The sequence below is a fragment of the Scyliorhinus torazame genome, chromosome 16 (assembly GCF_047496885.1).
Source record: "Scyliorhinus torazame isolate Kashiwa2021f chromosome 16, sScyTor2.1, whole genome shotgun sequence".
In the NCBI taxonomy this organism is placed as follows: Eukaryota; Metazoa; Chordata; class Chondrichthyes; order Carcharhiniformes; family Scyliorhinidae; genus Scyliorhinus; species Scyliorhinus torazame.
The window spans coordinates 112926736-112953600 of record NC_092722.1 but is presented as its reverse complement, the minus strand read 5'-3'; the positions used below and the strand labels follow the sequence as shown (position 1 = coordinate 112953600).

The following is a 26865-nucleotide window of genomic DNA, read 5'->3' as shown; positions in this document are numbered from 1 at the left end:
GGCGTGTGCACAGTCTCCTTGTGTGTGCGTGGGTTTCCTCCGGGTGCTGTGGTTTTCTCCCACACTCCAAAGATGTGCAGGTTAGGTTAATTGGCCATGCTAAATTGCCCTTTAGGTGGTAGAGTTGCAGGAATAGGGCAGGGGATTGGGCCTGGGTAGGGTGCTCTTTCGAAGGGTCAGTGCAGACTCGATGGGCCAAATGGCCTCCTTCTGCACTGTAGGAATTCTATGATTCTATGAATATTTCAGTTATCAGCTAATTTGAATTAAGTGACTTTCAAAGGGAAGGAGTAGACTTCATAAGTAAACACAAAGCCCTTTGATCTCATTGGTGAAAAGGATTTCCCCCTCAATCAGTCGGGTCTAAGACTTATTGAAGCCATTGGGCTCCTCGAACTGACTTTGTCATTTCAAAATGAGGAGAAATTACTTCACTCAAAAGGCTGTGAATTTGTGGAATTCTGTACTCCCAGAGGGTTGTGAATGCTTCCTCGTTTAATATATTTAAGGCTTGGACAGAGATTTTTGGTTTCTCAGAAAATCGAGGGATATGAGGAGCATGCAGGAAAGTGGAGTTGAAGCCAAAGATCAGCCATGATAGTATGGAATGATGGGGCAGGCTCAATGGGCTGAATGGTCTCCTCCTCCTATCTGTTATGTTCTTAAGATGATCAGACTGATTTACTGCTCCTTCCTGCTCTATCCCCTTATCCCATGATTCCCTTAGTATCCAAAAATCTATCAATCTTTATCTGGAATACATTCAACGAGGATGTATCCACAGTTCGGAGATAGAAAATTCCAAAGATTCACATCTTTGTGAAGAAATTGCACATTTTAGCCCTAAATGGTCCCTATACTGAGACTTAGTGACCCCTAGCTTTAGATTCCCCAGTTAGGGGGCAATGTTTCACCCAGCATCTGACCTGCCCCTAAGAATTTTCTACTTTATAATGGGATCACCTCTTGTTCTAAATTCCATGGAATATAGACAGCATCTGCATAATATCTGCCTATAGGACAATGGCTTTGTCCCAGGAATCAATGGAGTGCAGTTTTATCGCACTATGTCAAAGGCAGTGCTCCAGGTCTGGTCTCCCCAAAGCCCTGCACAATTCTAGCAAGGTGTCCTTATTCTTGTAGCAGTGTTTGCACCATCTGCAAGGTGCACTGTAGCAATTCACCAAGGCTTCTTCAACAGCGCCTTCCAAACCCACAATAGGAGCAACATGGTAGCACAAGTGGATAGCACTATGGCTTCACAGCGTCAGGGTCCCAGGTTCGATTCCCCGCTGGGTCACTGTCTGTGCGGAGTCTGCATGTTCACCCCGTGTCTGCGTGGGTTCTCTCTGGGTGCTCCAGTTTCCTCCCACAGTCCAAAGACGTGCAGGTTAGGTGGATTGAACAAAGAAACAAAGAACAAAGAAATGTACAGCACAGGAACAGGCCCTTCGGCCCTCCAAGCCCGTGCCGACCATACTGCCCGACTAAACTACAATCTTCTACACTTCCTGGGTCCGTATCCTTCTATTCCCATCCTATTCATATATTTGTCAAGATGCCCCTTAAATGTCCCTATCGTCCCTGCCTCCACTACCTCCTCCGGTAGTGAGTTCCAGGCACCCACTACCCTCTGCGTAAAAAACTTGCCTCGTACATCTACTCTAAACTTTGCCCCTCTCACCTTAAACCTATGCCCCCTAGTAATTGACCCCTCTACCCTGGGGAAAAGCCTCTGACTATCCACTCTGTCTATGCCCCTCATAATTGGCCGTGATAAATTGCCCTTAGTGACCAAAAAAGGTTAGGTGAGGTTATTGGATTACGGGGATAGGGTGGAAGTGAGAGCTTAAGTGGATCAGTGCAGACTCGATGGGCCAAATGGACTCCTTCTGCACTGTATGTTCTATGTTCTACCACCCAGAAGGACAAGGGGAGCCGATGCTTGGGAATCTGCAAGCTCCCTCCAAATCACACAGCATCCTGACGTGCAAATATATCGGCCGTACTTTCACTGTCGCTTGATAATAATCCTGGGACTCCTTCCCTAATAGCACTGTGGGTGTACCTACCCCACATGGACCGCAGCCGTTCAAAAAGGCAGCTTGCCACCACTTTCTCAAGGGCGATTAGAGATGGGCAATAAATGTTGGTCTTGCCAGTGAAGTTCACATCCCTGGAACGAATAAAACAAATCTCTTTGTAATAGGGGCCAGTTGTTTTCCCAATTTGTAGCATTTTAACTTTCCGTGATTCGCGTACAAGAGCATTCAAGTCCCTTAACATTTCCAGTTTCCCGCCATTTAAATAATGTTCTGATTTTCCTTCCAAAGTGGACTGTTTCAAGTTTCTCGTCACTCTATCTCATCCCCCATTCGTCTAGCCTGTATTTTTCTACAGCCTCTAAGCATCCTCCTTGCAACATATTTTCCCTCCTAACTTTGTACTGTCATCAAACTTGGATCCATTACACTCTGGCTCTTCATCATTAATATAGATTGTAAATAGTTGAGGGACAATCACTGATGCTTTGCGGTACCCCACTGGTATAACTTGAAAAATTACTATTCATTCCTACTTTCTGTTTACCATTCATGACCAGTTTTCATCCACATTCATATCATCCCCAATCACATAGCCCTAGTTTTGTGCCATAACTTGTTACATGGATCCACATCAGTTGGTGAAGTCAAAACTAAGACCGAGTGCTTGATTGCAGATTGAGTTTATTGAATTGGTACAGAGCCAACACTCCTCCACCCACCAGTGTCTCATCACCATTTATAAGTGTACAAATACCCATCATCCATTTGACAATGTAATTGCCATCAAATCATAACAATGTAATTGCCATTAGTATTGGCAACTTGCACCTTATCAAAAATATGACTGGAAATGATTAAAATGTTCTTGGTTTGTGACCATGCCTGCTGTGGCTTACATTGGCCACTGAGAAGTGTATATGGAACACATTGTAGCAAATGGCAGATAAATGCCATACAATGGAGTTTTGTTGATCATGTTTGTATTTTATTCTTTTGATCCAAACAGCTAATTAATTCAACTAAATCAAACAAAGTGAGGGACAAATTCAGAGAACAGTCCTTGAAGGGATATTCCATCAAACAAAACAACTAATTCTAAAGGCAATTTAAAACACAAACCAAAATATGATCAAAGGGATCAATAAAACGCCACAGACCCCGCCGCACCACTGAAGGCCTTAGTGGTGCTGGTGGGCAGTGTTTGAGTATTTGTGTCTTAGATAAGCAGAAGAGGCTGCCTTGTTAACCAAAGGCAAAATACTGCTATTACTGGAAGTAAGGATGTAAGAAATGTGGAACAAGTACATAAAATGTTGGAAACACTCAACAGGTCAGGCAGCATCTGTGGGGAGAGAAACAGAGTTAACCTTTTAGGCCGGTTAACTTTTGTCAAAACTGTTCAAACAACTACTGCACCCATCAGTCTGACACTACAATTTTCCACACATTCTATCTTGTTGCCACTCTAACAGATTGCCAATAAGTGGCAGATTAGAGACAATTGTTGACTAGGAGCTGGACCATGACTGCCCAAACTCATTTCATGAGGGCCATTACCGCCGCATCACTGCACTCTAGACTGGGTTTGACCGGCAATCCAGGAGGTTAAAGTCAGTGGGGTCTAAAGAAGTGAGATGGGAGTGATTGTTTTTGACAGCCAGGAAGAATTTGACCAAGTGTGGCATCAAGCATCCCTGGCAAAATTGAAATCAGTAGGGAAAACCCAACTGGTTGGAATCATGCCTTGTGCAAAATAGATGGTTGTGGTTGTTGTAGGCCAATCATCTCAGCCTCAGGACATCAGTTTAGGAGCTCCCCAGGGTGGGGTGCCCAGTTTCTCTGAGATTGCATTCCAGGAGTGTAACATGATAGTGTCATGAAAAGCAGGTCTACCGAATCCGGAACGTTCTCCTAGATCAGCCACATCTACCTGTGGTTTCCTCAGATCCTGAATCTAATTGTTTTCCACAACATCTAATTACCCCTTGAGCATTCTCTGCCTAAGCCCTTACTGTGCGCAGACCAGCTTTCAAACTTGGGGCCTTTGAGGTCTCTGTTGCTAAGCGACAATTTGTGGAGCTGTTGAAAAATAGGAAACAAATCATTCTGAAATTTATTGAAAAGTGTTGTGGCTGTAATGATTCCAACCGACTTCAAGCTTTTCATGCTGCCTTAGATTAAAAAGGTCAGTAGCTTGAGGTTTTCCTCAACTCCTGCAATAGGTCCGATTCAGCCTTTAATATTCCAACACGGCCAAGCTACCAAGGAAGGTCACATAAGGTAGTTAAAGAGTATAAGGCAGAAGCTCAGGTCAACTACCTCAATGCAATCAAAGATTATGCAACTTGTTCGTCGCCAGTGCTCTGAGTTCCTTTTGATAGCAGACTGGGATCAAAGTAGGGAAATTATAGTGATTAACCCAGTCCTTCTATTTATCAGCTCAAAAGCATATGCAGTTATCTACTGCATTGTCGTCATAACTAAAGTGTAGGCCAAAAAAATAAACCATTTAATTGCCCAATAATCCTGCCAAAACATGAAGGTAGTAGCAAAGAATTGACCTTCCACTTTACTATTTTCTTCATTATTTTTAATCGCTTTGCATTAAAATCTAATCACCATCACAGATGTATTTATTTTTAGTTCAGCAGTTAAATGCTGATGTAATTACCTGCCGCCCCCAGTACGCCCACGGACAGGTTCAAATCCACAGATTCAAAATCATTTTTGCTAACAAATGTCAGGCTTGTAAAGCTTGTCTTTGGGTCTAATCTGTGCTCCAACGCTCACTTTGTCATTATTAGAGAAGTTGAAATTACCTCTGATATAAGGATATATTCTAGATAATGAAGATGTCGACGAGGATTTCAGAATTTGAGGAAGGGATGAGCCATTCTAATCAGGTCAAATACTGACCTATAAACCTTACCTAGGTAACAGGAAATACAATAGGAAATGACCTCCGGGGCAAACTTATAAGCCACCCGTACAGCAACAATATATGAGTAGGTTTGTCATGATAGGACTGGGACACGGGGCTAGACTTGTCTCCCTCATCTAAACAGAGTGAATGTGTTTGTTTTTATTTACAGTAAGTCCTCACTTAAAGTTGTTGTGTTCCTGAAATCACGACATTTAAGTGAAGTGATTTTTAACTGAGTCACAGGTTCCTGTAGGAAGCAATGCTAAAGCCATGGGTTCCTTTGTTTTTTCTGGGTGGAAAATATCCAATGCGCAAATTGAAATACTGTACCACACATGCGCAGCACTGTGCATTCCCAGCTGAAATAACTTGCAAAGTAAAATGCATCACTAAATCTGGAAGAAATCCTGTATTAATTGAAGGGAACATGTTTGAAGGACAATGCAGAAAGAGACACGATGAGCTTATTTTTGTGCTGTATAATTTGATGATTCTGTGATTAGAAGCTGAGGTGAGGTCCTAAGTCTGGTCCTCTGACTCTTTCCCTAAACTCTATAGAAAATGTCTGCCATATTTTTCTCACATATTTGTCCCCCTCAGTTCACACTGTTGCCTCACAGCGCAAGGGATCCGGGTTCAATTCCGATCTTGGGTGACTGTGTCGAGTTTTCAAGTTCTCCCCGTGTCTGCATGGGTTTCCTCTGGGTGCTCCGGTTTCCTCCACATCCAAAGATGTGCAGGTTAGGTGTATTGGCCATGATCAGTGCGCAGGATTGCATGGGGCGATGTAGGGCAGGGGGAGTGTGCCTGGTAGGGTGCTCTTTTGGAGGGTCTGAGCAGATCCTATGGGTGAATGGCCTCCTGCATGCACTGTAGGGATTCTATGGATTCTCCTGCAGTTCTTTTAGTCTGAGAACTAAATGCATTTTTCAAAACTTCATTTGGCATCCTTTCAATCATGAAATGCTGCTGTCACATCTTTTATCTCTGTTTAGCTGCCTCAATGATTTTCCTCCCAAGGATTTTTCATCCTCTGGAGAAAAAACACCTAACCCTGTGGCACAATTGGCAACCTGGTCTGGCCTATATGGAAATGAAAATCACTTATTGTCACAAGTAGGCTTCAAATGAAGTTACTGTGAAAAGCCCCTAGTCGCCACATTCCGGCGCCTGTTCGGGGAGGTTGGTACGGGAATTGAACCGTGCTGCTGGCCTGCCTTGATCTGCTTTAAAAGCCAGATATTTAGCCCAGTGTGCTAAACCAGCCCCATGAGACTCCGGATCCACAGCAATGTGCTTGATTCTTAAAAGTCTCCCCTCCCCCAACCAGGGCAATTAGGGATGGACAATAACTGCCCAGCCAGTGACACCTGCTTCCCAGGAAAGATTAGAAAAGTCACCTTCTGATGGGTTACCAGTATTCTTTGTCCAAATCCCACCGATTTATGTCAGCAGGACTTCTATTCATGATCAGTATGCTGAACTGAGAGTCTCTCAAACCAGTTCCTGAGGTTACAGACAAACCTCCCGACAGTAGTGTTCCATCGCTATGCCGATGGCCATGACGCCGCACTACTCTGACGCCTACAGCGTAAAAATGGAACTGGTGATCCAAATCAGGAAACCAGACTTTACAGAATAAACAACTTTAAATTAAAACCACGGTAAGCGGGGATTTAATGTATGGAAATGCTCATGTGTGCTTAACTGCACACACACATCATTACTGGATGTGGCAGCATATTAAGGGGCCCCTGCGTGTCTGGGTTCATGTGGAGCGATTTGTGTTCTGTAACTCTTCTCCAGAATGTGGCGTGTAAGGACGTGGAGGCCTATGATTTATGGCAATTTCCTGACTAAAGATTGTTTGAGGAATATTTCATTAACTGCAACCCTTACCACAGGAAGCGCTCGCAGCAGAGAACATTGCCCCAACCCAGAGAAATTGACGAGGCATTTTCACTGTTAAAATGCCTTGTGCAGATGAGCAATAGTTTCATTAAATCAGACCATTCTTCAGCAACAGAAGCATCTGTGCAAGATGTTACTATGGTGATGTGCTGATCTCCTGGGAAGTCCCTGGAAAGTTCCTAGCTACCACCTCCAGAACATTCTGCTTGAAATGATAGCAGATATGGAATATAGGCAGCAGTGTTTAAATAAGGCATGGATGGTGGAAACATGATCCCTGTCATAAATGCTACAGCCACAGTAGACCAGTGTTGTACAGTGCATTGGCGTCAGGTCACCTGTGGGCAATTGGGAATACAGGGGCGCGATTCTCTGCTCCCGCCCCATTTCCGAGAATCGCCTGGGTCGCCAAATTTTCCCGCAACGCCGGTCCGACGCCCTCCCGCGATTCACGGAAGCAGCCAAATCGGCACAATCGCGTTTTGCGCGGCGCGGTCCAGTGAATCGCCCTAGACAGCCAAAATGGCGATTCACCGGTACCCCCGCGATTTTCAGTGCCAGATCGGTCGAGCAGCCTGCCCAAAACGGCGGGTTCCCCCCGGCACCGTCCACATCTGGTCGCTGCCGGCGGGAACAGCGCGGGAGTACTGGGGGGGGGGGGGGGGCGGCCTGCGGGGGGGGGGGGGGGAGAGATCCTGCGCGAGGGGGGGGCCTCAAATGGGGTCTGGTCCGCGATCGGTGCCCACTGATCGTCGGGCCGGCCTCTCTGAAGGAGGACCTCCTTTCTTCCGCAGCCCTGCAAGTTCCGTCGGACATCTTGCGGGGAGGACGGCAACCACGCATGCGCAGGTGACGCCAGTTATGTGGCGCCGGCCGCGTCATGTATGTGGCGCCGCCTATACGCGACGCCAAGGCCTGGCGCGCGTAAATGATGCGGCGCTGCTCCTAGCCCTTTTTAGGGCCCTGAATCGGTCGGGATAGGGGCCGTTTCGCGCCGTCGTGAACCTCGACGGCGTTCACGATGGCGCGAACACTCTGCCTCCATTTCAGAGAATCGCGCCCCAGATGTGGCGATTCATATTACGGATTGGTAAATAAAAACCAAGAAACCAAATGAGCCTGTAATCACAACCCTCATTCGTGCAGCTTATATAATTGTAGTGTTTGTGATTGTTGTAAATGTTGTCAGACAACAATTTTTTTTTTGTTGCTGGTACTTTACCAGATGCCTGTTCAGTGACTATATACATGAAACATATTTGCCTGCATTGAGTGCAAGGTATTTTCTATTAAAATTACTGCATGTGGACAAAACTGTGTTACCGTAGCAGCAAGATGTTACCGTAGCGATATGCCGGTCTCCTGGGGTCCATGGAAAAATTGGATTTGCAGTTCCTATTCAGTGATTTGTAATGGACAAGGATGTGCAAGATGCTCGGAACATCTGTGTCTTCGCCGTGCGCAACATTGCTATGTGGATAAGAGAGCGGTTCAATGCAACATGGCTTGGCGAGCTTCATTCAATTGAATTGGTTTGACCTTGGCACCAAGATGGCCCCAAAACGGGGACGGGTTGAAAATTGGCTGTTTGGAAGGTTTATTTGCCAAAGGCATTTAGATTTGATGAGCTATTCTTTTCCTGCATTTGCAAAAGAAATTTGAAAATTGCTTTGGTGTATTTTGACTGCAGTCTTTCATTTATACTTCCTATTGTCTGAAACTTGCTGTCATCCCACTTTCAAATAATGAGCAGGCAATAGGCCGTAAACCATGTGATTTAACTGTGTACATTTGAGAACAAAGTGTCCCCTGTGTACACTCTTGGTATTTTATAACATAAGACCTGATTTTCTGGCTCGAAGACGCTCATCTGTGCAGTTTGAGAAGGTCTGTTGTTGGGAAGTCTTTTGGGAATTATGGCACACTTCTGTATCTTGGATTTTGGAACTTTGACAAGTATTTTCCCAGCTTGAGTGTCAATAGTGCCAGTGAAAATTCACACTATTCCGTGATTCTTCCCCAGCACCAAACTATATTACCGCTCACTTCTCATGAGCACTGTGATTTTCTGATGTGTGGATCCTGGCACTATTCACAGAACCCCTTCCTCCCCTTGTCATCATCACCTGAACCCTCCTCCACACAACCAAGAAGTTATTCAAGGTCTTTGAATAACTCACCACCACCTATCTCTATGCCTAGATTTCCCAAAACTGCTTTCTGAATCTCTTGACTTCATTGCAGTGTGTGATAGACGCCAGTTCTTCGTGGAGTGCCTCTAGGCATTGCACTCACTCGCATGCCCCCTGAACTCAACACAGCTGCCCGTGGCCGAGCAGAGGCTTCTGACACCATGCCCCACCACCTCCTTCACACACTAAACTCTGGTGCAGCTCGAGGAAATCTTTTTGATTACCTTCCTTTTCTTCTCTACATACTGGCCCCTCACAGGCATCTACACTCCGGAGTCATCTTCGATATGCCGACACACATCACCCACCTTTGCATTTGCACCGCAAGCTTGATTCAGTGATCAACTCTGTACAGTTTAGCACATTCTCCCCGTGCCTGCGTGGGTCTTACCCCCCTCAACCCAAAGATGTGCAGGATAGGTGAATTGGCCATACTGAATTGCCCCTTAATTAATTAGGTACTCAAATTTAAAAAAAAAAACTCTGTCCAGTTAGGCTGTACCTCATCGATAAGACAAAACTTGCTCCAACTGAAGATTGGAGAGGCTGAAACTGTTGTTTCTAGCCTCCGCATGGTTGACTGTAATTTCTAGGTTTTCCCTCAGTCTGTGCCAGATGATCCATAAACCCGGGTGGTAACCGTTTAGCCCTAAGTTCACATCATATCCCACCCATCACCAAGTCCATCTCGACAACAGCACCTGCCTCTGACCCTCCCATACTTTTATTGCGACTCCCTTAACCGCACAACCCAAGACTTTAATTTCAACAGCATCTTCCTTGCAGCATCATCTCCCTTCCCCATCCAGCCACAGAATTAGGAACCATTCATCCCCTCAAGCCTGCTCGGCCATTTGACAAGTTTATATGGGTTGACCTGATTGTGGCCTCAACTCCATTTTCCTGCCTGCCCTTCACCATTCCATAACCCTTGGAAAGGGAGATGAGTGGCAAGGGAGGTTATGAGCCCTTGGCACTAACTCCAGCCAGTTACAACTCCAACACCAAGGTACAAAATCAAAATCCTCTGGAAACTGCAAAACTGACAGGAAAGCAGAACGCGCTCAAAATACTCAACAGGCCAGGCAGCATTTGTTGAGAGAGGACCAAAGTTAACATCCCAGGTCGATGACCTGATGGAAAGTCACAAACCTGAAATGATAGTTCTGTTTATTTGACGCCCAAGATCCTGCACCAAATCCCATTCATCTGTTACCTGTCTGCACAGAACTTACCCTCAAACTGAATTCGGCTTATTCAGTTTTGATTTCCAAATTGCTCCATCTGCTTTCCCTCCACTCCACAACATTTCTGGCTTAAAGCCCAGCCACCTGGGATACAGCCACTGGTGTATTCTACCCTTTTCCGCCGTTACTTCCAGGCTTTCAGGCATATGATTTGTGTCTCGGAAGTTCAATCCCCAAACACTTGCTATCTTCAATTGCCTTATCTATGAACCTCCTCAAAACCTGGCACCTCTCTAGCCTTAATTTTGTCAGAAGGTTTTCGACCTGAAACCTGTTCCTCACTTCACAGATGCTACCCAAACCACTGAGTTTTCCAGCAGTTTTTGTTTTTTACTTCCCATAAGAACTAGGGGTAGGCCATCTGACTCCTCGAGCCTGCTACGCCATACAAAAAGATCATGACTGATCGTTTTGTGGACTCAGCTCCACTTACCCACTCACTCACCATAACCCTTAATTCCTTTACTGTTCAAAAATCTATCTATCTTTGCCTTAAAAACATTCAACGAGGTAGCCTCAACTGCTTCACTAGGCAGGGAATTCCACAGATTTACAACCCTTTAAGTGAAGAAGTTCCTCCTCAACTCAGTCCTAAATCTCCCCCCCCCTTATCTTGACCCATCAGTAGAAACAATCTCCCTGCTTCTATCCTTTCTATTTCCTTCATTATTTTATATGTTAAATTGCAGTGAGTATGGTCACGCAGTTTCTCCTCATAAATCAATCCTCTCAACTCCGGAAGCAACCTAGTGAATCTCCTCCTGCAATCACTCCAGTGCCAGTACATCCGTTCTCGTAAGGAGACCAAAACTCAGTACTCTAGCTGTGGCCTCACCAGCACCCTATACAGCTGCAAAATAACCTTCCTGTTTTTAAACTCCATCCCTCTCGCAATGAAGGACAAAATTCCATTTGCCGCCTTAATTTAAAAAAATATATATTTTTATTCTCCTTTTTCACATTTTCTCCCGCATTTACACCCATCAACAATAAATAATAATCAGCAAGATATGTCAATCCCCATAATAACAACGATCCCATCCGCCCACCAACCCCCAAACATCAGCCCGTATGTTTACATAAACAAATGACAAAATGGAATCAGGGATTATCCATAGTCACCCTCCATTTGCCTTCTTAATTACCTGCTGCATCCGCAAACCAACTTTTTGAGATTCATGCACAAGGACACCCAGGTCCCTCTGCACAGCGGCATGCTGCAAATTTTTACCATTTAAATAATAGTCCATTTATCTGTTATTCCAACCAAAATAGATGACCTCACATTTACCAACATTGTACTCCATCTGCCAGACCCTTGCCCACTCACTTAAACTATCTATATCCCTGTGCAGGCTTTCAGTGTCCTTTTCACACTTTACCACTTATCTTAATGTCATCCGCGAACTTTGACATATTACACCTGGTCCTCAACTCCAAATCGTCTATGTAAATTGTAAACAACTGTAGTCCTAAAATTGATCCTTGAGGCACACCACCAGCCACTGATTGCCAACCAGCAAAACACCCATTTATCCCCACTCTTTGCTTTCTGTTAGTTAACCAATCCTTTATCCATGCTAATACATTACCCATAACACCGTGAACCCTTATCTTATGCAACAGCCTTTTATGCGGCACCTTGTCAAATGCCTTCTGGAAATCCAGATAAACCACATCCACCAGTTCCGCATTGTCCACCTTGCCTGCAATGTCCTCAAAGAATTTCAATAAATTACTTAAACATGACCTGCCTTTCATGAACCCATGCTGCGTCTGCCCAATGGGACAATATCTATCCAGATGTCTCGCTATTTCTTCCCTAACAATAGATTCAAGCATTTTATAACCAACCTGTAGTTACCTGCATTTTGTCTAGCTCCTTTATTAATAGTGGTGTCACATTTGCTGTTTTCCAATCTGCCAGAACCACCCCGGAGTCCGGCAAATTTTGTTGAATTACCACAAGCGCATTTGCTGTTTCCCCGCAATCTCTTTTAGTACCCTGGGATGCATTCCATCAGGGCCAGGAGACCTGTCCACCTTCAGCCCCATTAGCTTGCCCAACACTGCCTCCTTTGCGATAATGATCGTTTCTAGGCCCTCACCTGCCATGGCCTCCTTGCCATCAATTATTGGCATGTTATTTGTGTCTTCCACCGTGAAGACCGCCACAAAAGACCTGTTCAATGTCTCGGCCATTTCTTTATTTCCCATTATTAAACCCCCCTTCTCATCCTCTAAAGGACCAATGTTTACCTTCGTTACTCTTTTTCGTTCTATATATTTGTAGAAGATTTTGCTATCTGTTTTTATATTCTGAGCTAGTTTACTCTCATAATTTGTCTTACTTTTCTTTATAGCTTTTATCATGGCTTTCTGTTGACCTTTAACAATTTCCCAATCCTCTAGTTTCCCACTAATCTTTGCCACTTTGTATGCATTTTCTTTCAATTTGATACCCTCTATTTCCTTAGATATCCATGGCTGATCATTACTTTTCCTACAGTCCTTCCTCCCAGTATATATTGGTATATATTTTTGTTGAGCAGTGAAAAATAACTTTAAATGTTCTCCACTGTTCCTCAATTGCCCCACCATAAAGTCTTTGCTCCCCACCATAAAGTCTTTGCTCCCAGTCTACCTTAGCCAACTTCTCCCTCATTCCATTGTAGTCTCCTTTGTTTAAGCACAAGGCACTGGTATTGGATTTTACCTTCTCACCCTCCATCTGTATTTTAAATTCAACAATACTGTGATCAACAATACAGTGATCAACAATACCGAGAGAATCCCTAACTATGAGATCATTAATTATTCCTGTCTCATTACACAGGACCAGATCTAGGATAGCTTGCTTCCTCATAGGTTCCATTACATACACTCACCTGATGAAGGAGCTACGCTCTGAAAGCTAGTGATTCCAAATCATAGAATCATAGCATTTACAGTGCAGAAGGAGGCCATTAGGCCCATCGAGTATGCACCGGCCCTTACAAAGAGCACCCTTCTGAAGCCCACATATCTACCCTATCCCTGTAACCCAAAAACCCCCACTCAACATTTTTTTGGACACTAAGGGCAATTTAGCATAGCCAACCCACCTAACCCACACATCTTTGGACTGTGGGAAGAAACCAGAGCACCTGGAGGAAACCCACGCAGACACACGGAGAATGTACAGACTCCGCACAGACAGCGACCCAGCCGGGAAAGACAGTGACCCAGCCGGGAATCCTGTTGGACTTTAACCTGGTGTTGTAAGACTTCTTACTGTGCCCACCCCAATCCAACGCCGGCATCTCCACATCACCATTACATACTATTCGAGGAAACTATTGCGGATGAATTCTATGAACTCCTCCTCAAGGCTGCCTTGACCGACCTGGTATGACCTATCGACCAATCAAGATTGCCGTACCATTTTGTGCATCAGTTATTTCTTTGTTTATTGCCAGCCTGTCCGGGATTAATTCTTTGGTGGCCTATAGACTGCATCTATCAACACGGTAGCACAGTGGGGGCAGCACAGTAGTTAGCACAGTTGCTTCACAGCTCCAGGGTCCAAGGTTCTAAATTGCCTTAAATGTTCAAAAAGGGTAGGTGGTGTTACTGGGTTACGGTGATAAAGGGGATAGGGTGGAGGTGTGGGGCTTAAGTGGGATGCTCTTTCCACGTGCTGGTGCATACTCAATGGGCCGAATGGCATCCTCCTGCACTGTAAATTCAATGATACTATGATACTCTATGATCAGCGACCTTTTCTCCTTACTATATGTAAATGGAGTCAACCTTTTTCTCCATTGAATGCCATGGGTATTCAAGTAAAGTGCCCTTATGCTAGTTTTTTTTTGCCATTTTAAATCCTAACACATCCATTAAATCATCTCCTGAGTTCTTCTTCACTTTAACGTTTTTCATAATTTTCCCGTTCGTTGAACCCTCCTCCCCACGTGCTAACCTGCTGCTTTGCTTCTGTTTGACCATTAATCTTCCCGTAGTTTTACCCATCCCTTTCCCCCCCACCCCACCACTTGCTAGTTTAAAGTCCTTTTGACCACTCTATTTATCCTTTCAGCTAGACCCAGGTCCGCTCTGGTGAAGACCGTTCAAACGGTATAGATCCCTCCCATTTCAATACTGAAAGCAATGCCCCGTGAAAAGGAACCCCTCTTTACCAAACCACTCCTTTAGCCATGTGTTTACTTCCCTAATTTTCTCACCCTAATTCGTATGTGGCATGTGGCTTGGGTAGTAATCCAGAAATTATAACCCTAGAGAACCTGCAGTTCCTAGTGCCTGATAAATAGTGCAACTCGGTAGTATGGTGGTTAGCACAATTGCTTCACAGCTACAGGGTCCCAGGTTCGATTCTGGCTTGCGTCACTGTCTGTGCGGAGTCTGCACATCCTCCCCGGGTGCTCCGGTTTCCTCCCACAGTCCAAAGATGTGCAGGTTAGGTGGATTGGCCATGATAAATTGCCCTTAGTGTCCAAAATTGCCCTTATTGTTGTGTGGGATTACTGGGTTATGGGGATAGGGTGGAGGTGTTGACCTTGAGTAGGGTGCTCTTTCCAAGAGCCGGTGCAGACTCGATGGGCCGAATGACCTCCTTCTGCACTGTAAATTCTATGATTCTATGATGAATCCCCCAACAGGTCCTCTTTCCTCGCCTTGCCTATGTTATCAAATCCACATTACTCCCCAACTACTCTAAACACAACTCCACACCCACTGTTGTACTTGTGGCTATTGGCTACTCCACTCCCAGTCTCGCTTCCCTCATGGGCCCTAGGTTAGAGGCTTTCTTGGTTTTGTTGGCTTCTGTTGCTAACTTTTGGTTGGCTCTTAAATCGTAATTTGCTGTTTGTTTAACCTTTGCTCTAGAGTCGCCAGGTAGCTTTATGATACTGCCACGAGGTTCAAATTCAAGTAATGATCAATAACTCAACACACCAATTAGTAAGATTCAAATAAAAACACATTTATTATACACAGTAAATCGCTACTCATGCATAAACTCTACTTTCTAGGCTATTTCTATCACTAACAGACCTATACTTAGCTTCGGACTGGCCCACCAGATCAGGGGAACAAATGGCCTTTCGCTCAGGTCCTGAGTCTGCAGGATTCAAAAGCTGGTATGGACTGGTAGCTAGGAGTGCCTATCTCGTGGCGAGTGTTGACTTGAGACTTACTTTCTTGGCGGCCGCTGGACAGTTCACTCTCAGGGGTTGCTTCGCGTTGCTGAGTGACCCTGTCAAGAAGGACGATTTGAACTTGGGGGCTTTACTTTATAGTCCCCAGGGGCTTCCCGCCCTTCGAGGCGGACCCCATACCTGGTTTCAAATGATTGGACTTCGTTCCAATCACAAGGTTCGATTTTTCCAATGCTGGAGCGGTTCCCTGATCGTTGGGCGGTCTCTAAGTGTCCGTTAACCTCTTTTGTGTTGGCTCCTGCTGGCGCCGAGGAGTCTGGCTTGGCCTTGTTTACCTTAAAATGTTTTGATTGTTCCCGGGGATCGCTCATTACTATGTAGATGGCTGCTACATTACTATGCAGATGGCTGCTTGTATCGATGCTGTCTGGGTTTCTGCAGAGTCTAATACACAGTAACTTTGCACCTGCTAGTTTTTGCCTGTGTTTGCTGAATTTGCCTTCAGCCTTTGCGGTTCTCCATTTTAAGTCGGGAAGTGGCCAACTCGGGTGGCTACACTCCCAACACTTCAGTTAAGACATTGGTGGTATGTTTCTCACGTTTGTTTGTTCCCTTTGCGTTTTGTACAGATCCCCACATTAAAGTTGGTGGAAAAAAAGAAAACGTGAAGGAAGCGAAAGAAAAGATCATGGCCGTTCTCGACACGAAAGTAAGCATGCAATGCCACAATTCATGTGTGTTACCCACTAGTGATGGTCTTTTCGTCTGCATAATTACTGCGATAGATCAGTGTAGTGAGATCAATAATATACACTTCATAAATATATTGTCGTGCAATCGCTGCCATTAGGGCACCAATTAAAAACCTTGCCCCATGCTGTCTCTCTTTCATTTTAGCTCTCTCTCTCTCCCCCATCAGCTTTTGTTATTGCTGCACATGATTCTCTGCCTATGTCCATCCCTGGTTATGCCTGTTTGTCCAGCGCCTCTCTGAGGGCACTCAGTCCCCTTAGACCTTCATCCAGCCTGGAAGCATATCATGGGGTCTGTGTCCTGTCAAACTAATTCTAGAAAGCACAGCCTTAGTAGCCAGTAATTCCATTCCAGGACTGTGTAATCCGATACCCCACTTCCCCTTTTGAACAGTAAAGCACTGTTGAATCAAAATGATCCTCACAATTCTACTGCATTCTTTAATGAAAGGAATAAAGAAATTGGTGACGTGACCAGGGTAGATGGAAGGTATCAACTGATGACAATTGTGTTTCCTCTTGCACTTTGAATTAGAGTAACCGGGTGACGCTGAAGATGGACGTGTCACACACTGAACACTCCCACGTCATTGGCAAAGGGGGAAACAACATCAAAAAAGTAATGGAGGAGACGGGCTGTCATATTCACTTCCCCGACTCCAACAGGAACAACCAGACAGAGAAGAGCAATCAGGTAATTTCCAAACTTCAGACCTCATGGCTGTTGACACTATGTTGGGTCAGTTGTCCATTTGTTGACCTCTCCTGCGTTCACCGCAATCCCACAGCTCAGCCATCATCAGTTAGCCTAGTTTCCATTGAAGCCAGTAAATAAAACCACAGTTGGTATCTTCAGCTTCTCTGGATCATTTGCACAGCCCACATTGGTTTGTTGATGTTGGTTTTTCACTTTCTGTTTTTAACTTTTTAAAAAATAAAGCGCAGTGTTTTAGCAATGTGTTTGTCATAAGTAACTTGTGTTAGGAACAAAGGTAGTTTTAAGAGATTTACATTAGTGTTGGTAAACATGAGAAATAAGGGGCTGGATTCTCCATTATTGGGACTGTGGCCCCACGTCAGTGTCAAAATGGTATAATTTTACTCCTGAAAATCCTGCATTAAAGGGACATGAATTCCCAGCCCTGCAAGGGGGCTAGCAGGGACCCGTAGTAAATCTTGCAGCTTCTGCTGCCGATACGGGCCCCTGCACTTCCGGGTCAGAGGCCGCGCACGGCGACGGCGGCGGCCTTCATGGCCGTGCCATGCTTCATGGTGGACTCGGACCGCCGAGCCAGACCCAAGAAAGAGACCCCCGATCGTCCGCGCGCCCGACCCTCAACCCCCGCACGAACATTCCCCCGCTGCCTATAATCGAGACAAAGAAATCCTAAAAGGGTTTTGTGTAAAATCTCAGTAGATTCGCTGATAAAAGTGGAGTGGAAGCTCTGTTCAAAGAGCTCTTCGGAAAACGTGAAGTGGATGTCTGAATGCAACTTGCTAATGGAAACCTTTATTATGAGAGAAGGTTTTAAAACATGTTTTTAGGAGTTGAATTTAGAAACTCTCATATGGCAATCATCTGAGGAAGAAATGCACAGGCACTAACTTGGGGTGTGTGTTTGACTACAGCCAATTGGTGTACTTTATAAAAGGCACTTTGCCTGTCAATGAGATCATTGTAGCTTCAAATGTGCTGTGTCATCCGTGTTAACCTTAATTTCTGTGTAATTGTTAAGCTAAAGAGGGAGTAAAGGAGTACACTATTATCTATTTTTTCATATTTAATGGTTTTTTTTCTTGTTGTTGAAACTAATACATGTCCTGTAATAGTTACAAACTTTTGAGTCACGGTTCCATTCTGGGATCTTCCGGTCCAGTTATATCATCAATTGGGATTGTATATTCTTTACAATTATTGTAGGAAGTTGGAGAATGGGCACTATGCTGCAGCCAAGGGCCATGGGGTCAAGTCCCACTCCGGAGACTTGAGCATTAAAATCTCAACTTGCCACAAATTCCCGCCCCGAAGGAGTGCTCCAGTGTTGGAGGTGCCAACTTTCAGATGGACTGATGAGCCAAGGTCTCATTGTCCAGCTCAAGTGAACATTAAAGATCCTATAGCACATGGGTGCTCTCCCAGTATATAGTTTGCCCTCGCACACAACAGAAACAGATTACACTGAGTCGCATTTATTTTTATGTTTGTGGGATCTTGCTATGCACATACTGACTGCGTCATTGGGCTGAATTATTTTGCCCTGCCTGCCTCAAGACCGCCACGGGCGAGAGGCAGACAATGGAGAAATCCATTGATCTCGGGCGAGATTCTCTGGTCGCCGGGCGGACGTGGCCAGAGAGTCCCACCCATTGTGTCACAAGTAACTGCTGTTGAAAAGCCTGATTAAATAATGGCATTTGGCTGAGTTTATTAAACTGGTTTAGAAAAACCTTTATTGATACTGTAACTAAACACTGACTTAGTACTTGGAGATTACATTGATAAAGGTTGGGCTTGGTTCGGGCAACTCATCTGGAGTTATGGGTGACCGGTTATTCCCTTGAGCCAATAATGTGATGACCTAATGTTTTGAAACAAGAGGGAGGATTACAAGCTCAGGTCAACCTTCAAAACCTAACCCCAACATGCTGCCGAGGCTGGAAGTCTTTTAAAAAAAATGCTGGAAGCATTCAGGAATTCAGAGAATATCTGTGAAAGCAGAATGATAGGGTTAATGTTACAGGTCCATGGTACTTCCTCAGACCCTTTTGTATATTCAGATCCATAACTCTTGGTCAGAACTTCTTCATAGGTCTGTAAAAAACAATCCAATGATTTGTCCACAGATGAATGGAATTGGCGTGAGGTGGACAAGGCCTTTGTACTTTATGGGTGGCATAGAGATGGAGCCTCTAATATGTTGTCAAACAAGGTCCCCTCTATTCTTGGGGTCTTTGAGGGAGTCCCACAGGTTCTGTGTGTTCATCAGATTTTCTGTATTTTTTTTGTATCAGTGTACTTTTGAGCATATTCCTCCTTTGGCTTCAGTCATTTATTGAAAAAAAAATGGTTTCACAATGTTAGCATTGATTTACGGTGTGCAGCTGATGGTAGCTATGGAAATGTTGAGAAAGCATCTCCCTCGGAGATGGGACCAAATGGGGGTGGGGAAGGTCCACAGGAATGTCTCAATATTTGTCAGGCGTTCACAAGGATATGTCATTAATGGAGTCCCCAGGCATGTACCATTGCTTGAAGGGAGTCCCCATGATAGACATGTTTGAAAATCACACTTCTAATTGATCTGCTTTGATTATCAGGTCTCCATAGCAGGACAGCCATATGGTGTAGAAGCAGCTCGAGGCCGTATTAGGGTAAGTTTAATTTGACAATTGGTGCATGGTTTTGATGATGCATGAAGTTCAATTGCCATTGACAGGATCCTCAACAGTTACTGAGAGAAGATCACTTGGACTCTCGAAGAGCCAGATTCTGTGGTTTTGTTGCTTATAGACTCTCCGATCTTTCAACCACCAGAAGCACTTGGAACAGAAGTGCTTCATAAGTCGGGTTTAACAGATGAATTTTAAACAAACTGCATGTTTTTTCTTGTTAAATTTGAATGGAGTGTAGAGAACATAAAACACACATTCATGCTCCAGTTTACAGAGAAGGTCAATCTGTTGTATACTAACATGTCAACGTTTTTGTTCATGGGAGCGTCTAATAGTTATCCTCAGCATAACATAAAAAAAGATATTTCTGGCAGCACGGTGGCGCAGTGGGTAGCACTGCTGTCTCACGGCGCCAAGGTCCCAGGTTCGATCCCGGCCCTGGGTCACTGTTCATGTAGAGTTTGCACATTCTCCCCGTGTTTGCGTGGGTTTCGTCCCCACAACCCAAAGATGTGCAGGCTAGATGAATTGGCCACTCTAAATTACCCCTTAATTTGAAAAAATGAATTGAGTACTCTAAATTTATAAAAAATGATATTTCTAAACAGGGTAGCTCCAAAGTATTTGGGACCAGAGATAACCGTTCTGTGAAAACCATTGCGAAAGAAGCTTGAACAGTTTTCAGTGACGAACTAGTCATTTGCACAAAGTGTCGGCATCTCGTACACTGGCATGTGCGGAAATGTAGAACTGGCAGCTGGATTTGCTGACAGGGACACTCCACCTACCCAATATTCGGGAAGTTTACAATTCAATCCAGAGTTTCAAATTAGGTTTAAAAAGAAAAATGAGCTGCTCGCCTCCTTTTAGATGCTTGGGAACACATGATTGGTAAAGTAAAGTCGCCATAGTCCCAGATGACCTTTGGCTGCTTTCCCCTTTTGTGGAGGAAAGCTGACCGGTGGTGATTTAACCTCAGACGATGGCCAAGGTCGTCAAGGCAAGGCCTTCATGAATAAACTCAGTCGGTTTGAGAATTGAACCCGCGCTGCTGGCCTTGCTCTGCTTCACAAATCAGCTGTCTAGCCAACTGAGCTAAACCGGTGCACGAGTGGTATCACCTCAGTAATATACACAGTACTCGCACCACCATTGGCATTCAACAATACAGAAAAGATGGGCACTGTGCCCTGGACACTGGATGGAATTAAAATTCCTTGAAAAGGAAACATTTACTGGACTATGGGGAAAGAACAACATTAATGGGAATAATTGGATTACACTTTCATAGAAACATGCATAGAAAATAGAAGCAGGAGTAGGCCATTCGGCCCTTCGAGCCTGCTCTGCCATTCATTATGATCATGAATAATCAGCAAATTCAGTTCCCTGATCCCGCCTTCCCCCCACATCGCTTGATCCCTTTAACCCCAAGAGCTATATCTAATTCCTTCTTGAAATCGTTCAATATTTTGGCCTCAACTACCTTCCACAAATTCACCACTTTCTGGGTGAAGAAATTTCTCCTCACCTCAGTCCTAAAAGGTTTATCCCTTATCCTCAAACTATGAAATCCTAATTCTGCACTCCCCCACCATCGGTAACATTATTTCTGAATCTAACCTGTTAGAATTTTGTAAGTTTCTGTGAGATCCCTCTCACTCTACTAAACTGCAATGAATATAACCCTAACTGACTTAGTCTTTCCTTATATGACAGTCCCACCATCCCAGGAATCAGCCTGGTGAAAGTTTGCTGCACTCCCTCCATAGCAAGAACATCCTTCCTCAGATAAAGACAACAAAACTGCACATAATACTCCAGGTGTGGCCTCACCAATGCCTATACAATTGCGGTAAAGCATCCCTAATCCTATGCTCAAATAATGTCGCTATGAAAGCCAACATACCATTTGCATTCTTTACTGCCTGCTCTACCTGCACGCTTACTTTCAGTGACTGATGCATGAGGACACCCAAGGTCTCGCTAAGTATCCACCTCTCTCAATTTACACCCATCCAAATAATTATCTGCCTTCCTATCTTTGTCACCAAAGTGGATAAACTCACATTGATCCACATTATATTGCATCTGCTCCATCACTCAGACTGTCCAAATCCCGCTGAAGCATCTGCATCCTCCTCACCGCTCACCCTTCCACATCACTTTGTATCATTTGCAAATTGTGAGATAATACATTTAGTTCCCTTTCCAAGTCGTTAATATATAATGTGAACAGTTGTGGTCCGAGCACTGATTCCTGTGGTACCCCACTAGTCACTGCCCGCCAATCAGAAAAAGATCCATTCATTCTATTCCAACTCTTTGCTTCTTGTCTGCTAACCAGCTTTCTATCCAGCTCAAGACACTACCCACAATCCCATGTGCTTTAACTTGACATAGTTATCTGCTATGTGAGATCTTGTCAAAAGCCTTCTGGAAGTCTTAATAAATTACATCCACTGGTTCTCCCTGGTCAACTCTATTAGTTACATTTTCAAAGAATTGTAGTAAATTTGTCAGGCATGATTTTCATTTTGTAAATCCATGCTGACTTTGTCTGATTATACCACTGTTTTTCAAATGCTGTGCTATGAAATCCTTGATAATGGACTCGAGCAACTTCCCTTCCCTCCCGACGTTAGGGCCAGCACAGGATTGATGGGCTAAATGGTCATTTCCTGTGCTGTGCAGGGAACAAGGTAAAATCTCCCACTCTCTCACTGTGGGAGGCGTATTATAGAAACTGAGACCTCCTGCAGTGTGGTGCAGTATAAAAATTACATGAAATAATTTATTTTAATCAAATAAAATTCACAGAAGGTTGTGGCGGGGTCAGGTTCGCGCAAGGTGTTTAAGAGGGAAGTGGGCTATTATCTGGTAAAGGAAGAATGTGCAAGTCTATCAGGAGAAGGCTTGGTGAGTGGCACTATGTAAATTGCCCTTCAGAGAGTCAGCACAAATATGAAGGACCAAATGGTCTGTAATAGTTCTGTGATTCTGTAATTACATTCAAATAAAATACATCTGGAAGCCTGCAAGGTATCATTTAATTCTTAATTTTTCAAAGCAAGTTGCACCCTTTATGCATGAATCAAGATTTTACAATGAATAAAGCTTTATTTTTACTTGATGTAACTATTCCCTTTTTGCTTGTAAACAAGTAATCCGCAGACTCCCTGCAGTGCAGAAGGAGGCCATTCGGCCCATCAGGTCTGCGCCGACCCTCCAAAAGAGCACTCTACTTGGCCACCCGCCCCCATCCCTGGAACCACCACTAACACCACCTAATCTTTGGACACAGAGGCAATTTAGCATGGCCAATCTGCCTAACCTGTACATCTTTGGACTGTGGGAGGAAACCCACGCAGATACTGGAAGAATGTGCAAACAGTCACCCAAGGCCGGAATTGAACCCGGGTCCCTGGCACTGTGAGGCAGCAATGCTAACCACTCTGCCACCGTGCAGCCCTACTTGACTAAGTGGTTGACCCTTAACAGCCGTTTGGTTATGTATTGAGAAGTAGTGAGCAACAGTCCTGAATCTACAGCCTGCAGTGTTTTATTATTGGACAGTTTATGTTTAGTAACTCTTCCTTCAATGTTCTGCCATCTAGGAGCTGCTTCCTCTGGTGATGATGTTCGATTTGCCCATCGCTGGCATTTTACAGCCAATTCCAGATCCCAACTCACCCACGATCCAGCACCTATCCCAAACCTATAACATCTCCATTTCATTCAAACAGCGCTCACGGATGTATGGCGCCACAGTCATTATCCGAGGATCCCAGAACAATGCTGCAGCAGTCAAGGTGAGGGCTGTCTCAGTGTTGTAAAGATACTGATTTTACCTTCAATTCAGTAAGCACAGTTAAGAATTACAAAACCGATTCCTTTATGGACCAGGCCAAAACACCGACTGAATAATACAATCCTCCAGCTCAGAATGAGGCCCATTATGTGCCTGTACAGACACTTTGAAGGCATATCCAGTTATTCTCCCTCTCCCTACATTTCTCCCTGTAGCTCTGCAGATGTTTCCTTCTGCAGTATTTATTCAATTCCAGTTTGGAAGTTATTATTGAATATTCTTCCTTCTCAGGCAATCCATTTCCAATCATGACAACTTTAGCGTATTTGAAAAAAATTCTCTCATCTCTTCCTAATTGTCACCCTAACCCTTCCAATCCTTTTGATAATTATCTTAAATCGGCGTCCGCTGATTGCTATTTCTTGCCACGAGAAATAGTTTCTCCATATTTAGTTCTAATTTCCCTGTAACTTGGTTTGTTCTGAGGAGAACTAACCCAGCTTCTTTACTCTTTATCACGTAGCTGTAGTCCCCCTCTAATAAAATCTCCTCTGCACCTGCCCAAAGGCCTTGACATCCTCCCTAAAGTAGGGGCTGTTTAGCACCCTGGGCTAAATCGCTGGCTTTGAAAGCAGACCAAGGCAGGCCAGCAGCATGGTTCAATTCCCGTAACAGCCTCCCCGAACAGGCGCCGGAATGTGGCGACTAGGGGCTTTTCACAGTAACTTCATTTGAAGCCTACTTGTGACCATAAGCGATTTACAAGTACAGTGTCCAGAATTGGACAAAATACTGCAGCTGAGGCCTAACCAGTGATTTGCGAAAGGCCTCGGTACGTCCTTTGACGGCCAGCATGTGCTCTGGCCTTTTGTGTACTGCACAAAATTGACAGCAGAGTAAAATTGACACTGAACATGCCACTAATAGAGTATTGTCCACATATTCTGGTTTCCATAGACCATAACATTTCATTATCCAGCCCTCTGCCAACTAGAATTCTATATTAACTGTAATTCTGGGGTTTTGATTGGAGATGTCAAAATTGCAGGTAAATAGTTATCAGTGGCCTGTCCTCACTCCAGTCTCAGACTCCCATTGCTCTGAAGCACCGTCTCCCCTCAGCATCGCTCACTCGATCCACACGCTCCCCGCACCTCTTGTGAGACCTTAATACCCACGTGATCATCCTGGAGCCTTCTCATTGGGTAAAAACGCGTGAGTCCCCTTTCATTTAAGTTAATCGGCATTTCCCATTCCTGGATCGTGTCTGATATCCGAGATTTTCCTGTATTTTGTTTAAAAGGCAGCGGAGAAATACATTTGCAAGTTTAATACCAGAACTGAGAGATTACATATATCAGGAAAGGTTAGACAGCTGAGGCTCTTTTCACGAGAAATGATCTAATGGAGTTCTTTAAAATTATGAAGGAATTTGTTAGAGTAAATTTACAGATGTTTCCATCTGTACGGGGGAGAATAGAGCTTGTGCCATAAATAGAAGATTATAACACCTAAACCCTATAGGGAATTCAGGAGAAACTTGTTCACCCAGATAGTGGTAAGAATGTGGAGCTTTCTGCCACAGGGAGTAGTTGAATAGAATAGAAACCCTACAGTGCAGAAGGAGGCCATTCAGCCCATTGAGTCTGTACTGAGCCTCTGAAAGAACATCCTACCTAGGCCCACTCCTCCACCATAACCCCATACCTCACCTAACCTTTGGACACTAAAGGGCAATTTTAGCTTGCCCAATCTACCTAACCCGCACATCTTTGGACTCTGGGAGGAAACCGTAGCACCAGAAGGAAACCAACGCAGACACGGGGCAAAAGTGCAAACTCCACACAGAAACCCAAGGCCGGAATTGAACCCGGGTCCTTAGTGCTGTGAGGCAGCAGTGCTAACCAAATGAAAATGGAAACAGAAAGACTGACGGGCTTGTTGAGCGAACATGAGTGTTGGCGTGGACCAGCTGGGCTGAATGGCCTGTTTTTGTGAAGTTAACCCCCCAGACATATGGTCTATCAGCATCAGTGAAGAGAAGAGGCCAGCTTGTGGGTGAATTCCATTGTTCAGATCACTTATGTGTCAAATGTAAACTGCCTGTTCTAATTCCAGGAAGGGACTGCCATGCTCCTGGAACATCTAGCTGGCAGTCTGGGCAGTGCCATCCCTGTCAGCACCCAACTAGACATTGCACCTCAACACCATCTCTTCATGATGGGTCGCAACGGCAATAACATTAAACACATAATGCAGCGTGCTGGAGCCCAGATCCACTTTCCTGACCCCAGCAGTCCCCAGAAGAAGTCCACAGTCTACCTGCAGGGCACCATCGAGTCTGTCTGTCTAGCTAGACAATACCTCATGGTATGCATTCATATTCTCATATCTGTTCTATAAACAGGTCATTTGTAGAATCGCTGATGGTTAATTTTATTAGAAGCTTTTTTTCGATATGATGAGAAAATGCCGTTTAAATTTGATGGAACAACAATTCATTGGCTTGGCTGCATGATCGCCACAGTAAGTGTTGAAAAGGTAGTTGGAAAAGATCTGTGTTTGAACACACCTAAGTGTAAATATTTTCACATTGTAAAATTTGAGTATTGTGTTTGCCAGGTATGTTTTCAAATTCCAATGTGGCAAATTGTGAAGCTGCATTCAATCAATCTGATAATTTGTGGGTTGGCACCATAAAAATGACTCTGAAACCGGCTGGATTATTGTTAAGCTGAATTAGTTCACTAATGTGCTCCAGGACATGGAAACCTGGCTTTGTTACACAGTCTGGCCTTCCACGTGACTACATGGTCGACTCTTAGTGCCCTCCAAAGTCATTCACCAAGCCATTAGTCGCCATGACAACTGGGAGCAGACCGTAAATGCAGCCTTTCTAATCCCATCCACTTTTTATTTTCAACTGCTTGAGAGAGATTCAAATTAATAAGAGCACAGGTCCAAGAGGCTGTATGATACCACATATACAACTCCGTAAAGTCAGAGTCAGGAATACTTTACTAGAGTGCAGTAGTATCGTAGCAATGAAATATTCCCGTGGAGAATGGATGTGAGATTTTGGTTTTCTATGGATTGCTGAAAAAGTGACATTTTGTCGAAGTTTTTTGTCCTGCACTCATTTGGACAATTTGCAAGAATGCCAATTGTTAAGTGCAAGGTGAATGGTTCTGATGCGTGCAAGATGTAAAGCTTCAACAACATGTCTTTTTTTTCAGCAATACTCCAGTTCTGTACGACCAAACAACTATTTACTATGATTTATGATAGTATGTATTTTTGTCCATAACTGCAAGAACATAGGAATTAGGAGCAGAAGTAGGAAATTCAGCCCTTGGAGCCTGCTCCGCCATTCAATCAGCTCTTGGCTGATCTCTTCCTGGTCTCAAATCCACCTCCCACCTGTTCTCCATA

The 26865-nt window shown here is 44.4% G+C and overlaps 1 protein-coding gene across 3 annotated transcripts in view; it reads left to right on the top strand.

The window, feature by feature from the left end:
* The window catches only part of LOC140393004 (protein bicaudal C homolog 1-like), a 398646-nt gene that overhangs the window by 309397 nt on the left and 62384 nt on the right, over nucleotides 1-26865 (top strand). For 2 of the 3 annotated variants that reach the window (XM_072478914.1, XM_072478915.1), the window contains exons 4-8: nucleotides 16107-16186; nucleotides 16765-16923; nucleotides 19548-19601; nucleotides 23240-23434; nucleotides 25552-25803. In XM_072478914.1, coding sequence (XP_072335015.1) covers nucleotides 16107-16186; nucleotides 16765-16923; nucleotides 19548-19601; nucleotides 23240-23434; nucleotides 25552-25803 — 740 coding nt within the window. The remainder of the gene's footprint in view (nucleotides 1-16106; nucleotides 16187-16764; nucleotides 16924-19547; nucleotides 19602-23239; nucleotides 23435-25551; nucleotides 25804-26865) is intronic. The other variant, XM_072478916.1, reaches the window with a different exon arrangement.